Source organism: Bacillus rossius, chromosome 6 (assembly GCF_032445375.1).
Source record: "Bacillus rossius redtenbacheri isolate Brsri chromosome 6, Brsri_v3, whole genome shotgun sequence".
Classification (NCBI taxonomy): Eukaryota; Metazoa; Arthropoda; class Insecta; order Phasmatodea; family Bacillidae; genus Bacillus; species Bacillus rossius.
The window spans coordinates 40,003,089-40,020,402 of NC_086334.1; the positions used below are offsets into that span (position 1 = coordinate 40,003,089).

The 17,314-nt window shown below is 35.6% G+C and overlaps 1 protein-coding gene across 2 annotated transcripts in view; it reads left to right on the forward strand.

Moving 5' to 3' along the window:
* LOC134533075 (cullin-1) overlaps window positions 1–17,314 on the forward strand; it is a 65,068-nt gene that overhangs the window by 36,158 nt on the left and 11,596 nt on the right. For both annotated transcript variants that reach the window (XM_063370290.1, XM_063370289.1), the window contains exons 11-15: window positions 1,488–1,667; window positions 9,977–10,126; window positions 10,414–10,532; window positions 12,425–12,646; window positions 13,958–14,177. In XM_063370290.1, coding sequence (XP_063226360.1) covers window positions 1,488–1,667; window positions 9,977–10,126; window positions 10,414–10,532; window positions 12,425–12,646; window positions 13,958–14,177 — 891 coding nt within the window. The remainder of the gene's footprint in view (window positions 1–1,487; window positions 1,668–9,976; window positions 10,127–10,413; window positions 10,533–12,424; window positions 12,647–13,957; window positions 14,178–17,314) is intronic.

Below are 17,314 nucleotides of genomic sequence, written 5' to 3' on the forward strand. Positions count from 1 at the left end.
GGAATTAAATCGTCGCGCTGCACTAGCACCACCTGTTAGCCACATCCCGAACCAACATGGCCGCCAGCAGACAGCCCGCGTCGGCAATAGATAGCAGGACAATGCTGCGTCGGCCGCGGGCTGAGATGCTATACCTACGTGGCTTGGTAGGGTATTATGGTTATTTTGACGCAATCGGTGATCGCATCCGTACTTATGGGGTATCATTTTAAAGAGAATTCAAACATCTGCTCACAGAAATTAAGATTTCGTTAATATAACATGTTATTTTCCAATTATACAGGTTTAAACACAATTTGTATCCTATTTTCGGGATATTTTTATTTTTTTTGGGTCCAAAATTTGTCCAATTCGGTTATAGCAAGGACACAGTTATAGCGAGGATCAAACCCAGAACCGTGACACCTCGCTATAACGGGACTCTAGTGTATCTGTTCGTATTTTCGATGCCGTTGTATATTAAAACAAACTAGCAGCCTAAAAATAATGGAGGTCGCAACTGATCAGCTTGTTACTTGTAAACCTAAAAGTGTTTGGATGTATTTTGCACGTCTGACAGACAGTAAATCCCTGGCAAAGTGTGTCTCGTGTGAAAATTTTTTGAGATGCGAGCATGGTAGCACGTCTGGATTACTAAGACATCTCAATAAACATCCCTCTATATAAAAAGAATATGAGGATGCTAAAAATTATGAAGTCGCCGCTGAAAAAAGGGCAAGTGACGCAGAAAATAAATAGCAGCAAAAAAAAACTAACTTGCAAGAAACGTTTAAATGGCCATCTTCTCATATTAGAATTAAAAATTTCCTTTTTTTTAATTTTCCCTATCCCGTCCCGTTTCCCGCGGGAATAATTTATTTTTCCCGAAAATTTCCCGCAGTACAAAAACCTATTCCCGCACACCCCTACTTCCTTCATTGCATATTTATCTCCGAGAGCTTGAGTGTTAAGCCATTTTTTATTTTATGCTATCCTGTAAGTCAGTTGTATTTTTTATAACCTTAATTGTTGCTGTGAACCGATCCATACCTACGCAGGGGTGACTCTTCTGTGGGTATGGAGCCTTAGATTTCACAATCTCAATCATAACCATAATAATAATAACCTACTAAAGAACGAGGTAGGCTAAGCTGACTTCAATTCCCATAGCGTTTTCATTAATTTTTAATCGTTACTGGCTTGGCAATTTATACTGCAGACCTGACAAACAATTTCAGTATGCAAGAAGCTATGTTAATTTGCTATAGTGATAAAATTATATTTTATGTGTTATAAATATATTTTTTTAAAAGTGCATCTTCAATATTACAACTGTAATTATGTCATGAATTAACAAAAATTAAGTTTACCTTGTTGAGAAAGTGGTGCACAAAATTGCAAAAAGCTTGCTTTTGATTTAGAAATAAAAATTATGGCATCCATTAGCAGATTCATACCGTGAGTCAACAAGGGAAGGGTAGTCGAACGTGGTCTGTCCGTCTGTGCAGATGGTGGTGTTCAAGTACATAGAGGACAAGGATGTCTTCCAGAAGTTCTACAGCAAGATGCTGGCCAAGAGGCTTGTGCAGCACATGTCGGCCAGTGACGATGCCGAGGCCTCCATGATCTCCAAGCTGAAGCAGGCGTGCGGGTTCGAGTACACGTCCAAGTTGCAGCGAATGTTCCAGGTAATCTCTGAAAGTCCATTTCCCCAGTGTCTACTTTCAAGGCCTGCAACAGTCCTTAAATTGCTTTTGTTCTGGGAAAGTCGTTACATTTAAAAAAATTTTATGAGTAAAAATATAGTGTAGTCCTAAATAACATTAAATTGCATGATTAATATGGATTTTGCCTTCTATTTTTTTTTTTTTTGTTCAAGGTTCTTATTAAATACAAATTTTTGAAAAGTAGTTACACGGTAACAAATGAAGAGCTTCGAACGTTCATATACATTTTCAGGATTTTATTGTTGGTATTTACTAATTTTTTTTTACAAAAAAGTTTTTGTGAACATTATCAAATTTAGGCTAGATTTCAGACCCACGTTATTGTGTTTAATGTATTGGAATTAGAATTTACTGCTTTCCGCTCCACATTGATGGGTTATCTGTAATTAAATATTTTAATTTATTTTGTGATGTTAATGGATGTGTGTGATCTAGTATCAGGTCAACGTGAAATAGTATCATACGGGTTCATAAATTTACAACATTTAAATTCATCATAGTTTATTAAGTAATATTATAAGGAGATAAGACAAAAAAAATGATAACTTTGATAACTCTAAAGTTTATACAAATTTTCCTAGCACGCGACGACCCATTGATACCTATATCTAATGCCAGTAATGTTCAGGGTTAAATTGAATTTCATGAGCATCTAGCTAATAAATAAGTTATTCGTAAGAAAATAATCCGGCTTAGTTCAGGGGAGGGCAGTTGAAACTCCGTTCTTCTTGGACCACTGATCTCGTCCTCAGCTTTCCAGGATATACGAGCAGTCTTGCTGTGAAAGAAAGTCTAAACTACGATCCAGTAGCAATACTGATGATAGCTACTGTTGACGCCATTCTGGGTGTGCTGAAAAATCTTTAGATTGGGCAGGTCTCACCAGCGCAGACAGGAACTGCAGCATGAAGATGATCGGAAGTCTCGCAAGGACGGATATTCGCCCGACGCGGTAGTAAAATTAATTGCGAAATGCGACTTCCTATAGTCTGCATGACGAAGAATCAGACTTCCTTCACTTAAGACTTGCAAAAATAACTAATTACGTGGTAGCCACGTATCTTCTTGTCCTCTGCGCGCAATTCCTGAACCCAGGAACTGTCACACGCACAGAGAACGTCCATTCGCTCCGCAGTTCAAAACTTAAGTCCCTCGTTCCTCCCAAAAATGCCGACCAGCGAGCATCTCAGCTAGGAAGAATAATTAAACAACCTCTTTTCTTACCTGGCGAGAATTCAATACTCGAAGACCATAGCTAACAGTATCTACATGATGCGAAGTCAGTAATAAACGGAACAATACATCTCAAATAAATGTTCAACAAAGAAGAATAACATCCCAAATATCAATGTCAACTGATGAACTATGGAATATCTCTGGGTCGTCGCACCATGTACAATTTAGCATTTACATACATTACATAAAAATGTATAGTTACTTTTACTTAGATCACAAAATACAAAGCTAAGATACAACAATAATTATAAACATGTAAACATGTCCAAATGTTTACAACATTATATTTTGTATGTATTGACTTTAAGGCGATTGGTGCATGGAAAATATTACGACAAAACTAATTTAACTGTACATATTTATATTTGATGCTTCTTTTTAAGACATAATATACCTAGGATATTTTTAATAAACTTTTTTTTACTGAGTTATGTCATTTTAAATGCATTTATTTTTATTCCAAGCCAGAATTATTTAGAAAACACATAATTATGTTAAACTTAAGTATAGTTCAAGAAACGAGTGTACGAATAGGTTTCTGCACATATATAAGTAAGAAGAAAAAATTTTCATCGTCAAAATTACAGTTTAATATTGACAATTTCCATTGATCACTGCTGGACTACTTCAGGAGCGATTTAAAGAATAAATTCAAATGAAAATGAAAACATAATTGGCAGAACACTATTGAGTTATGTATATATTTTCATATCCTTTTGTTTTTGATACGATCCGACTCAAAACATGCCCTCTGGAGTGACAGTTCTAGTGCTGCGTGTAAAACTCTCGCCGCCGGGAAGAATGTCCCCGCGACGTGGCGCTGAGGGCGGCACTTGTCGGAACCAGGTAGTCCGGCGGAGCTCCGGCCGGCGGGCCGCAGCCTGCGGGTGGGGAGGGGGAAGAATGGGGTGTAGAGGGAATACGAGAGAGGAGGCTCTGTCAAGGTCGCGCTCATGGAGCTAATATACAGTAATACATCTGGAGAGCACAAGGGAAGACCAGCAGAGGATGCGAGGTGAAGCCGGGTATCGGCTTCCTACGCTGAAAGAAAATGAAAAAGAGCCAAACTCGCCTCGCGCGGCCGAGAATCCTCCAAACTAAACTCGCAACAGCTCCGAAACTATCAAAACAATCAATCTGAAAATTTTACTGGAGTATCTATAAACATTTTTCCCCACATCGCTTTAATATTTTTTTCGAAACATGAATGCTTTCATTTTTAAAAATTAAATACTTATTTACTGCCAACATTTTTTGTGATTACGCAGAGTAAATTACAACATCGAGGAAAATTTTTTGTTTGCAATTGTAAGTGTGGGACACTAGCGTATGAAATAAGGAAGAAGCCTCAAATTTTATTTATATACCCCTTTTGATGCATTCAACCCCATACTTTTATTTTTACAGAGAGTTGAAGTGGGAATAATGTTTCAGTGGGTAACACTACCGACATATGTCTTCGGAACGCACTTCTTTTTGTTATTATACATCTCAAAATTTATAATTTCATACACATCGTTTATAAAAACGAATTCTTACTTACCTCATTTAATCTATTACAAACCTCTTGTAATATACGTGTATTAGTAGAAGAACCAACGTAACATGCAAACCTTAGGTAAACACTGGTAGAGAATTGTTTGGAATACCGTATTTACTCGTGTATAGCGCGCCCTCGTGTATAGCGCGCACCACGATTTTTGCAACAAATTCCAAAGAAAATTTTTTTTTTCCCCGTAAATAAATTGTACTAACATTTTGTGGTACCTGTTAAGTAATTACGTATGAAACAAATGATAATTTAAATTGATGTGTGGTGATGCGTCAGGAAAATACTTAAACTCTGCTGTGTAGACGGAAGATAATGAAGCGCTGCATCGTCACAACTGGTACGTGGGCGGGAGGAAGAGAGGCAGGCAGGAATGTGACACGGAGTAGATGACTCACCGGTAGCAGCTGCGACGAAGCGAAGGAAGTGGGAGGGGGACTGGTGTCAACATTCTCTCTCTCTCTCTCTCTATCTCTCTCTCTCACTCTCTTTTATTTTACTAGCTGTAGAGGGGGAGGTCTAAAAATAAACAAGAGACCTGCGAGCTTGCGCACGTGTGTGTGTGTGTGTGTGTGTGTGTGTGTGTGTGTGTGTGTGTGCGTGTGTGCGTGCGCGTGCGTGTGCGTGCGCGTGCGTGTGTGTGTGAAAGAGAGGCCTTGTTGCTTGTGCGTATGTGTGGGGGGCTGGCCAGAAACGTCACCCGTCAACGGCAGTTAACGACTTCCACTCCTCCCCGCATCATCTACTCACTTTTTTTTTTTTCCGTGTATAGCGCGCATCCTTATTTTTTTCCTTTACTTGAGGGGAAAAAAGGGCGCGCTATACACGAGTATATACGGTAACTGTAATGCTATGCTTATACTGACAATGTAAGAAACTTCCAATTTTATTAATTGTTTGCATAAGAATTAATAATTTTAAAAAAATCATAGAATAGGCCTTTATAGACTGAAAACCTTTCACGTAGTTTCAAGTCGCGTACATAAAAGTTTTTTAATATATATAATTACCAAATATTGTTGAATATATTTAACATTTTTATACATGTTACAACACACATATAATAACAAACCTATATAGTATATAAAAAGACAAACGCCAAATTTTAGCATTTTGTATTTCTTTTCTCTGTGTGAATAAAATAACAGTTCTTAACGTAGTTGCTAATACTGTACTATATTTCTAAAAAAAAATTACGAAAACCCCTGACATCGTCACCATAACAATGATAAATTTGCAAAATAATTAAGGCACATTTTTTAATGCTACGAAGCACACTCTTAAGAGAAATGTTTTAAACTTATCTTGGGATGTAACTAATATCTTAAAAGCATTCTGAAACCGTTACTTTGAGGGAAACCTTAATATACCGAACCCCATACCATCCTTTAATCGAGTACGATTTTCGCTTCTTAAGACCCATTTGTCTTCAAAATGCACTGTACTGTGTAAGTAATAAATCAGTCTTAAAATCAGTTAATTATTTTATCTTCCTATTTCGTATTCTAATTGAGATAAATATCAGATAAGCATGTGTTACTTGTATCACGACATCAAGGTATTATTTATCAGTAATTAATATTTCATTTTATTTATTTGTTAACTAATGTGCATAGGGCAGTGCACTAGACATCACTACCTGTGTGTAGTGTTGCGTTACACTTTTTAACGCATTAGAGTTTACATAAAATGATAAATTCAAAATTTCGTTTAAAAGTATAAATATCAGCTATCAATTTAATTAATGTCCAGTATAACTCAGTCAGTAAAACATTCGGAAATATGTATAGGACCTGTTAACCTAAATATTTGTTAACAGTTAAACTGAACTAAGATGTGTTAGAGTGGTTTTTTCTCTGTCCGTATATTAGAGGTATGGAACATCAATAAATATAGTTTAAAAAACTAAAGAAACATGCTTTTAAAGATTATCAAACTAAAAAGTTAAAAATAATTTTAAAATTTAATTTATGACAATAGTATATAAGCAATACTAGTATAAATGAGAAAATAAGCTTGAGGCGCTTTGTGCCATATTTTTTGTATATTAAGCGCCCCATGCTTTTTTCTCATTTATACTAGTATTGCTTATATACTATTGTCATAAATTAAATTTTAAAATTATTTTTAACTTTTTTGTTTGATAATCTTTAAAAGCATGTTTCTTTAGTTTTTTAAACTATATTTATTTTTAACTTTTTAGTTTGATATTCCTTAAAAGCATGTTTTTTTAGTTTTTTAAACTATATTTATGTATAATTATCATAGGGAAATGAGTTACCGACACTACCTATTACCATCTGAGATAACTATTTGGAGTTGCAACGTCACAAAGAAATGGTAAAGTCTCTTCGAATCATTTACAGTTAGATGTATGGATATAATCTTAGAATTTACCAGAAAAAAAAACATTTTTTTTTCCGGCGTGTCCGGGAGTAGAACCCACGATCGCTGAATCCGAAAACTGACGTCTCAGAAGTCGCGCGCCTTAGACCGCTCGGCTAACGAACATGATGAAATTGGTGGGACATTTTACAGTGATGAGCCACTCACACTTAGTCGAAAGAGTTACAGACGGACAGACAAACAAACATACAGGTGAAGCTAATATAAAGCATGTAATAAAATACGCATCTGTCACCCATTTACTTTAAATACAGAATTATAAACTACATATTGTGAAAACATTCTGCAGCAGTTTTTGCTGAACGGAAAAACACGGATGAGAAGACAGACGAAATGTGTTTCGTAAGTGATTTTTCGTCAAATGAAATGGAACAGGACAGTGCTTATCAGAATGAAATTACAGAACTACTTTTGTGCAAGGAAATGTATTTTACAAATACATTTCAAGAGAAATCACCTTTAAATGAAATAGATCTTGCTGACATGGAAGAAATAGACTTAGATTTAGAGGCCAGGCCCCTTTCAAGTGACGAAATTTCTCTTGAAGGGCTGAAATATGTTTCTGGCTATATAGCTCACCGTTTCAGAAATAAATATCCTGACCTTGGCACTACGGATTTCAATTCGGAGGACGATAGCTGGATACATGTACAATCAAAGGGTAACTTAAAATGTCCCACTAATGAATTTTTTGAATTAATAAAGATCGCTGAAATGTGTTTTGATAATATTCATGGCAACAATTTGTGCAAAAAAGAGTGGATTTTTGAATCACTGACTAAAATTATTTGCGGAACTACTGAAAATAAATATCCAGAAGCAGTTATATACTGTTTTGTCAGGACAAGAACGTATATGCGTATCAAGTATTTGAACATGAAATATTTTAACGAACAAGACCAAAAATGCAAAGAAAGAAATAAGATGAGGAAAACTACCCTCTAAGATTTTTCAGTGTGATAGTGTCCACTTTCCTTCACCATAATATGTATGTTCATAATTTATTTACGATGTTTTTTAATTATTATATTTAAGAAAAGCATTTATTGTGAATATCGCAGCAATTATGTAGGGCTTAAGGTATTTATTGTATTCCAAATATTGAGTATGCCATTTTTATTGCCTTTATTAAAAATAATATATATGTTAACAATGTAACAAAATTGCGATATTTTTGTATTGCTATTGCAATTTCGTTTCTTGTAAACATTATTGTAGACTTTTTCATATTGAAATTATATTTGCTATAGGGTTGTTTGTATTTTAATTTTACAGTTATAAGATTTTTTATATGTTGTTTACTGTTTACAAACATTTGAAAAATATTTCCTTAACCATATTTCAATTTCCATGGCAATAGTCTTGTTAGCTTTTCGGGTAACTCTTCTACATGGATGATAAGATGGTGCGACATCTGAAACATATCACACCACCTTTACATAACTATAAAACTAAGAGGTGTTTTCTTTACATAATATTGAAGCACAATGTTTCCTTGTGGCGTAGGTGATTTAGAATTTCCATTTATCTAGAAAAATGGGCTTTCAGAATGTTTTTTAACACACAGTGTTTGGGAAGGTTTTTGAAGAAAAAAAATTGACTACGCGTTTTATTTTTTTGCAGCTGAATTCGGGCACTTGCATGAAATATAATTAATCCATAGGAAGCGCAATGGTTTAAAGTATTGATGTTGAAGATTTGAAAAGATTTATTGAAATAGTGTGAGAGAATGAGCGAGTTGAGTGAGAAGAGTGCGGGAGTGGCCACATGACGTCTGCGCAGTTGCGGACAAATAATCCATTCTGCCTCCCCATGGCGAAGGATGAGTGAAACAGAACCCTGATAAACCTTTCCCTCCTCCGGGCACGATAGAACCTTATCGGCTGTGTGTTAGAGGGAGAGCGAGATACAACCTTCGAGGTTTTGTTAGTTCCCGCTAGATGGCAGGCCGCAGAGCGACCACCAGCGACACCCTTCCCGTATGAAGGCCATCTCGCCACTGACGAGCTGGAACTAAGCTCCTGACCTCCCTACATAGTAACGGTCACCCACATAGGCATCTAGACTCTTTAGTGGTCATATGATACAAATTTCATTGTTTTCGGGCCTGTGACCGTTTTTTACCGTGCACCAATCGCCTTAATGACTTATAAATTTACCAATTGGTTTCAACTGCAAATGAAACAAATCTCTAGGGATCAAAAAGTCAGCAAGTTATTAAGTTCACTCAAGCCAAATTCTATAATAATACAGTTGAGTCCGGACTTTAATTTTTGAGTACTTAAAAATTGCATTGAACTTGAGTAGTTGCAGAAGTTTTTATTTGAGGTGGAATAAAATGAAGAGTAATGGACTAGGTTTGCTAGAATTTAGGAGTGAAAATAAATAATGCCATTCAATGGAGATTTCAAATGAACTACATATAATCTGTAACTTCTGAAACAAAACTTTTAAACAACTGGATATTATCTTCTTTTTCAGACCATTTTCTGTTTGTCAGCGATTTTCCCCACTTAAAATGACAATATTGAGTATTTTAAATTGTTATGTCACACATTTGAAATAAAAGTGGCATTAGACTAGGTGTAAAATATTTGTCTTACACAGACAAAAACAGAGCCCTCAAACATTTTGACTAGATAGTCAAAGCTATGAAGATAACAAAATTTATTAATTTCATGTTGTTACATTTTTGCTAAAATGTTATACTTTTTATATAATGCTGTAGTATAATATTTCCATTTGAGGCATGAAATTATTTTTTTTCAAATTCTGTTTTCTGGGTTAAATCTAGGGTATACCTTACATTCCAAGACTATTTAATTTCCATATTTTGAAACTTAAAAACTAGCATGATCTTAGATTTTCCTGACAGTGTAATTATGTAAATTAAATTGTAATTAAGGGAACTGTTTTGACAGTGAGGTTTAACTTTAAAGAAAATTGTTGCATGGTTTTATGCTTGTTGCATATTTATTTAATTTGCTTAAGTATTAAAAAAAAAATGTTTTAATATTTTCAATTTTTGACTTGTGCTCTGCATGACTTCTTGCCTCTTTGCTGGCTGTTGTGCGTCCAGGACATCGGAGTGTCAAAGGACTTGAACGAGCAGTTCCGCAAACACTTGGTGAACTCCAACGAGCCACTGGATATAGACTTCAGCATCCAGGTGCTGTCCTCCGGCTCATGGCCCTTTCAGCAGTCTTTTACCTTCTCCTTGCCCACTGAGGTGAGTGTGGGCTTCTTTGAAGGGTTATGCACAGGTGTGTGAATGTTTACAAATGCAAATATTCATGCAAACTATATTGAACTCTTTTCATTAGTCCCGTGCGAATCTCAGTCTATTTTGAATTGAGTATGAATACCAAATTATTCTTGAATACAAATATTGAATGTGAATAGTAAGAATGAGAATTAAAATCCCACTAAATAATTTTTCACATCATGTAACAAATACATAGGGAAAGAAAAAAATTGATATATATATTTTTTAAAGCAGTGATTTTTTTTTGGCAGTTGGAACGCAGTGTACACAGGTTCACCACATTCTACAGTGGCCAGCACAGCGGCCGCAAGCTCAACTGGTTGTACAACATGTCCAAGGGGGAGCTGGTGACCAATTGCTTTAAGAACAGGTAGGACTACCTTCCAGAAATTGTGTCACCTCGCATGCTAACCATACTTCAGAGATGTTGTATCATAAGATGATGTATACAGCAAATTTGGATTGCTTATAAGTCTCCAAATCACTAATACAATTTAGTAGTATCACTGTACTAACATAAGTGTTGCTTTTTTTCTCCTTCATTATATATATATATATATATATATATATATATATATATATATCTGTGTGTGTGTGTGTGTGTGTGTGTGTGTGTGTGTGTGTGTGTGTGTGTGTATATATATTAGTTAAGTCAGTTCACCCCCAAGTTAATTTTCAAAATTTAGGCTGCATAAATTTGAAGATTCTATAATGATAGCTCATTTTTCTTACTAGGTTACAAGTAACATTCAAAAATCTCCTATGCAGTAAAATTAGATGTTCTATTAATTAAATATTTATATTTTTATTATATAAATTGGTATGTTATGAGTAAAATGACCAAATTACATGCAGAGAAAGGGAAACTTCATTACAATGTACCTCACTCTAAAGGATCATTCAGATTTAATAATGTATTTGTATTTCACTATCACATACCTGCCAACTTAGACGGTTTTACTTAATTTGTACGGAAAATAATCTACATTAAGGTTGTATTGAAATGTAAAAATTACGCTTTCAAAGCTTAAAGTTCATTTCAAACTTTATTTTCCGTAAGTAGGTAAGTAAAAAAAATTTCTTTTCTGCGTTTCATTTCTGTTACAATGTTGCAGCTCATCTTGTATTTTGTCACGTAAACCAGAAAAGGTAAAAAGTATTGGACGGAACTAAATAGAGCTGACCAACTAGAAAGCATATGTACAATTTTTTTTCTTTTGAAACAACCGAAAGGGAAATTTATTCACATGACATGTAGTTCCTTAATGCTTGTGTAGGAAGATATTTAGTGGGGTTGATTGTGGTGCATAATCTCTCTGAGCAATAAAAAAACAATTTAGACATGTGTTCAGGTCAGCGTATACAGAATTATTTACATGTATCGCCAAAAGTGATAGACCCGAACTATGTGTTTTGCAGCGTGTGCCGTGATATACAATTTTCTCATGACAGGAAGAACTATGTTTCTAATCACATGAAGCGTTTGAAACACGTAAGTAATGTGAAATCTTTCTGAGAAAAACAAAAAATCAACAGTTTCTTTTCGACAAGCTGTACTAGCGACATGGATTTCATTCAAGTTCTATATTATCTTTTTTTAATAGAACCTACGTTTCTTTAGTGTAGCCGATCACTCTGGAAATTTGTTCAGGAAAATTTTCCCAATTTCAGACAGCAAGATGGTGTAGTTGTGGGCACATGAATACTGCTGTGTTAATCAAAGAAACAGAATCCAACACAACTAACCACAGTTGTTAAGCTTTTAAAGGTGGACCATTTTCTTTGTAAACCGATAGAAACAATGGTACAAATAATAAGATGTAGCCACTTGTAGTTACTTATTATGAACCTTCTTCTAGTTTAATTGTTAGTTATGTGTTGGCTATGCCATCTTTGCAAGAACTTCAAATGAAAAAAATTTGGGAATGATTTTATTGACAGAATTGGAAAATTTGTCCAAATTTAGTGTTTTTATTATTTTTTAATATGTACTTTAAATATCCGTTTAGATATTTAGTAGTTTGTTTTTATACAGATATGCGTGCATTAAACTATTGATGTGTTTAGAATAATGCTGGACTTTGGTGCATGTATCAGTAACAACGTGTGATATACGCAAAATGTAATTTTTTTTTTTTAAATCTTACTGATGATGTTCTTGCCAAGTTTGCAGGTATGCTATCGAAATGTGTATGTATACATGTCAGTTTAAAATACTGGTGAGCAGTGAGGCGAGTGCCAGGTGGCAACTGTCGTGCGCAGGTACACGCTGCAGGCGTCGACTCTGCAGATGGCAGTGCTGCTGCAGTACAACGCCAGCACCAGCTGGAGCCTGCAGCAGCTCCACGAGTCCACGCAGATAAAGATGGACTTCCTGGTGCAAGTGGTGCAGATCCTGCTGAAGGCCAAGCTGCTGCAGAGCGATGACGACGAGAACGAGCTGCAGCCCGTCTCCCAGGTCTGCCTCTTCGCCGGCTACAAGAAGTGAGTCCGTGTACCCTTGCTATGTTCGCAGCGCACTCAATATTTTCTCTTCATGCTTGGTAAACTTCAGTTGGAATTCCGAAAAGGTTTGCAAAAATTGTTTCAGTTACAAAGAAAGGAAATTAATAGTATCTTTTGTTTTTATTCAAAGAAAATGTGTCAGGCACTGGAAAGGCTAAAATGAAAATTTTAAACTTGACTTGACAGAATGAATTGCTACAGCACAGCTAAAAATTATCGGAGATCTACAAAGTGCTGATTTTTTTTTATTTGAAACTTTTTTTTAGACAGCTCTTTTGTGAGGTTAAAGTTAGTTAGGCCCATACTATAAATATATTTGAAAACACATTTAAAGTACTTAAAATTACTAAATAAACCATGCAAAATTTATTGTAAAGTGGCTGCTAAAAAAAAGCTTATTGAGAACATGACGATGCCACATGGAAAATCTACATACCACAAGTTCCATCAAGCTCAAAGTTTGTCTAACCTGCTGTTGCTTATCCAGGGTGTCCACCCAACTGTTTAAATCAAGAAAACTCTAATTAGCCAGGAATTTTATTAGTGCCTCAGAAACCGTGAGAAGCTTGTTATTTTTTTAAAAGCCTTTGTGAATTATTTGTTTTGTCTACCAAGTTGAAAAGTGCTTAGTTGAAAAACTGCTCGTCGTGCTTAAGAAATGCATCAATTTTACTCTCTATCACTCGCTTGCTCACTCGACCTGTGGCTGCTTTATTTTTAGATTTTCCCCTCCTCGCATCACCTGCGCAACTAAAAATAGTTTTAAAATGTGCTAACCATATGCAGGTAAATATGGTAAACAAAAATTGAAACTTGAAAATATGATTACAGGTTCTGTTTTCATAAGTTTGGTGTGAGTCTTATTCTAAACATCTTATATTTTTTCTTGTGGTTTAACTAGTAGGAGTGTAACTGTGTAAGGATTATTCAAGGGTACGGCTAATTTAACAAATTTAATTTTTAGTATAATTTGTTATGGCACAAAATGAAGATTATTTCAAGACACAACACTGATTTACAAAATTAGTGGGAAATTTTCAATTTTTATTTTTATTATGTATTTTGCCATGAGTGATATTGGGGTCAATCTTTCACACCACTTACACCTTTAAACAGGTGATAACCTAAAAGTTCACAGTAAAAATTTTAAAATTTTCACAATGTTGTAGAGTACTTGTGAAATAAATTTGTACAGTCCGTGTACTGACATTTTAGTGTTAATCTGACCAGCTGGTAAACAATGTTGTCACCACCTTCCTCCACCATGTTAGTGTGTTTGTGGTGTTGCAGCAAGAAACTGCGCGTTAACATCAACATCCCGATGAAGACTGAACTGAAAGTGGAGCAGGAGACGACGCACAAGCACATAGAAGAGGACCGGAAGCTGCTGATCCAGGCAGCCATCGTTCGCATCATGAAGATGAGGAAGGTGCTGAACCACCAGCAGCTTGTGGCGGAAGTGCTGAACCAGCTGTCCACCCGCTTCAAGCCCCGTGTGCACATCATCAAGGTAGCCCACCGGTATTCATTGTTTTAAGGCCGGGCGCACACGGAATCAGACAAGACGGGACACCAAGTGGCGCCTCGTTACAGCTTTAACACCATATTTACGTTACGTTGTGTCTTCCAGCAGTCTTTCCGTTGAGATTTTTTTTTGGGATACTCCTGTGTTATATAATAGGTCTTTTCTGTACTAAACTTACCAATCAATCTACATCCAGCTTCGTATTGAGAAAAAATAAATGAAAATACTTTACAAACAAATTTTTACTCAAAATATTCTCACTGGTGCAGCACTTCCAGTGACAGCGCACTTCCATTAGGAACAGCTTGTCTCTTGAGTGACATAAAGGTTGTAAAAAAAAAAACGTAAACTAAAATTGCGCAATTTCCTAGCCCTGATCCCTAACCAAAAGTATGTGAGCCCAAAACAATACTTTTTTCTTTACCGACAATACAAATTGAGCTAAATGCTTTTTTAAAAAGGACTCGTAGTATTAGACATTATAAACCTAAAATGAAATTTGTATACATTTAATAATTCTAAAATCATTTAAAGAGAGTTTTACACTCGAAAAAATACAATGCTCTTAATAAGTTATATTGATACACTGATCCAAATTAAGTATTAAAAATGTATCCAAAATAACACTAACTTGGTTGTTAGCAAAATCTTATTAAAATATCTAAAGCATACTTCAATTTACCTGTTGAATTACAAGCAAACATTACAAGATAAGAAGGCTTATAAAAATTACAAAGTTTATTAAAAAAAAAAATTGTAGGATTTTTTATTATATTTTTATTACGGATGGGCCGGTCGAATCCTCGAATCCCACGGAATCTCTAGTATTCGAAAGATTCGAAATTCGAGGGAAAAGATTCGGGATTCGAGGAAAAATATTGATGTAAATGTAGTACTTTAAAAACTTAAATGCTTACAATTTACTTGGCCTGTTTACGTTTTCCTTGGAACACATCCTATTGAGGTACAGTAGAACCTCGTTAATACGTGATGGTCAGGACCGAGATAATCACGGATTACCGAATTTCACGGACTAGCGATTAAAAGCCCGGAAGGTCTTGTCAAGCTTCTCAGACACTGGCGTGCAGCTGGGTAAAGGCTGTTCACGGTAAGGGCCGGCCGTCTTCGAATTAGTGTCTCGGCTTAAAAAAATACAACACTGTCTAGCCATTAGTTCACGGTCATTTACAACAGCCGAAGAGAGAAAGATAAGATCGTGCTGACCTTGCACCCTCCCCCCCTCTGCCACGTACAGCCGAATGCCAGCCAGACACGTCACTCGCCAGGCGCCTGCCGTGCGTTGGCGGATGGAAACAAACAAAGGGAGACGGAAAGCAGAAGTCAGGACATCCCCCTCAAGTTTAAAGAGTGACAAATGTGACAGCTGAAAGGGGGGCGACACAAAGGGTCGGTAAAAAAAATTATGAAGCATGTACTGATTTGGGAAACTTACTTTATATTCATGAACATGGATGCATTTGTATTTGTACACATGTATTTTAATCGCAATTCAATTTTAAATATTCTGATACACATTCTATTTATGAATTTTTTTAGGACCAAGTTGGTTTGTGTAGACTACCAACATTAAAATATGTATTATCTGAGAATTCCATGATGGCCAACCAATGAATTTGTTAGCCAATCATTTTGAGCAACATAAAAAATAACTAATATTAATATTAAATATTTGAATGGGTAAACTAGAGAAAACACCATGTCACTTTTAACTTAGGGCATATTAATCACTATGCTTTAGTGAGGCTTAATTTTAAAAGACGCACGACAATATTTCTTATGGCCTAAAACCATTGAAGACAAGATGGCGCCTTTCAGTTTCCATTAAATATTTCAGGAAAGTGTTTACCTTCATTTGGGACTTTAAACAAATGTCAAGTTGGTAACTACAAAATATTGTTCCGTCGGATGTTGAATTTTGTTTTCCGATTTCCGTGGATACATGAATCACTGTACTCACAGATAATGCCTGAATGCCTTAAATCCACCAAGTCGGATTCTACAGCAATTGATGAAGTGACCAGATTCTTACGTGATCCTACAGTTAACTCAGAAATAAACATTCTCGAATACTGGAAAACTCAGTCTGCGTGTTCACCCAGGCTACATAAACTGTCCAAAAAATATTTGTGTTTACCACCTGCGACAGTGTTCTCTGAACGTTTGTTCAGCACTGCAGGAAACATATGTGACCAAAAACGGAATCGTCTTGATCCAGACCGTGTCAAAATCCTTGTTTTTTTAAATAAAAATTTAAAGGGTTAAATAATTCTGCATATAATGTTTAATTTTTTCTCCTAACTTATAAATAATTTTATAATTAACCCTTGAGAACTGGATTCGGATTCGAGGGGTGGATTCGAGGTACTGTTTGGGATTCGGATTCGAGAAAAATGGGATTCGAACCATCACTAATTTTTATATAAAAATAAAGTTCTAAAATTTGTTTGTGTGTGTGCACATAGATCACTTACAAAATTTTACATGTTTTACCAGGGGGAAAAGTATTTATAATTCCAAAGGGTTATATTTTATCTTCTCCAGTTAATGCGGGCTTATGTGGTCGTAAATTGGATTACTAACGTCAAATGAATAAATTGTTTATTGCCAATTTTTTTTATACCCGTGCTTGCGCAGAACACTGCCATCTGCGTGCAACAAATTTGGAGCAATCTTTGACGTCTCATTGCGACAGTTTTGTGGCATTGTGCCGTGTCTGATTGTGTATTCATTGCATTTTTATAAATACGTGGAAAACTACTATCAGACAAAATTTCACATCGTATCGTGTCTCATTCTGTGTGCGCCCGGTCTTGTTTGTGTATCACAAAATACATCATGGCTGCAGTTTTCACTGATTTTATCCGTTTTTGCGGATATTTAGAGGTTAAAACGGATTCGCAGACAAAGCACTAAATTCCACGGATATTTCAGATTTTTTTTTTTATATATTCCTCAAAAAGTTTTGGAATTTACGTGATTCCATCGCATTAACCTCCGAACCGCAAACGGTAAACACCACGCCGCCATGTCAACTGAATATTTTATTTCAGGTTAGCCAACAGTGATTTTTTTTCTTTACAACATGATTATATCGATTTGTG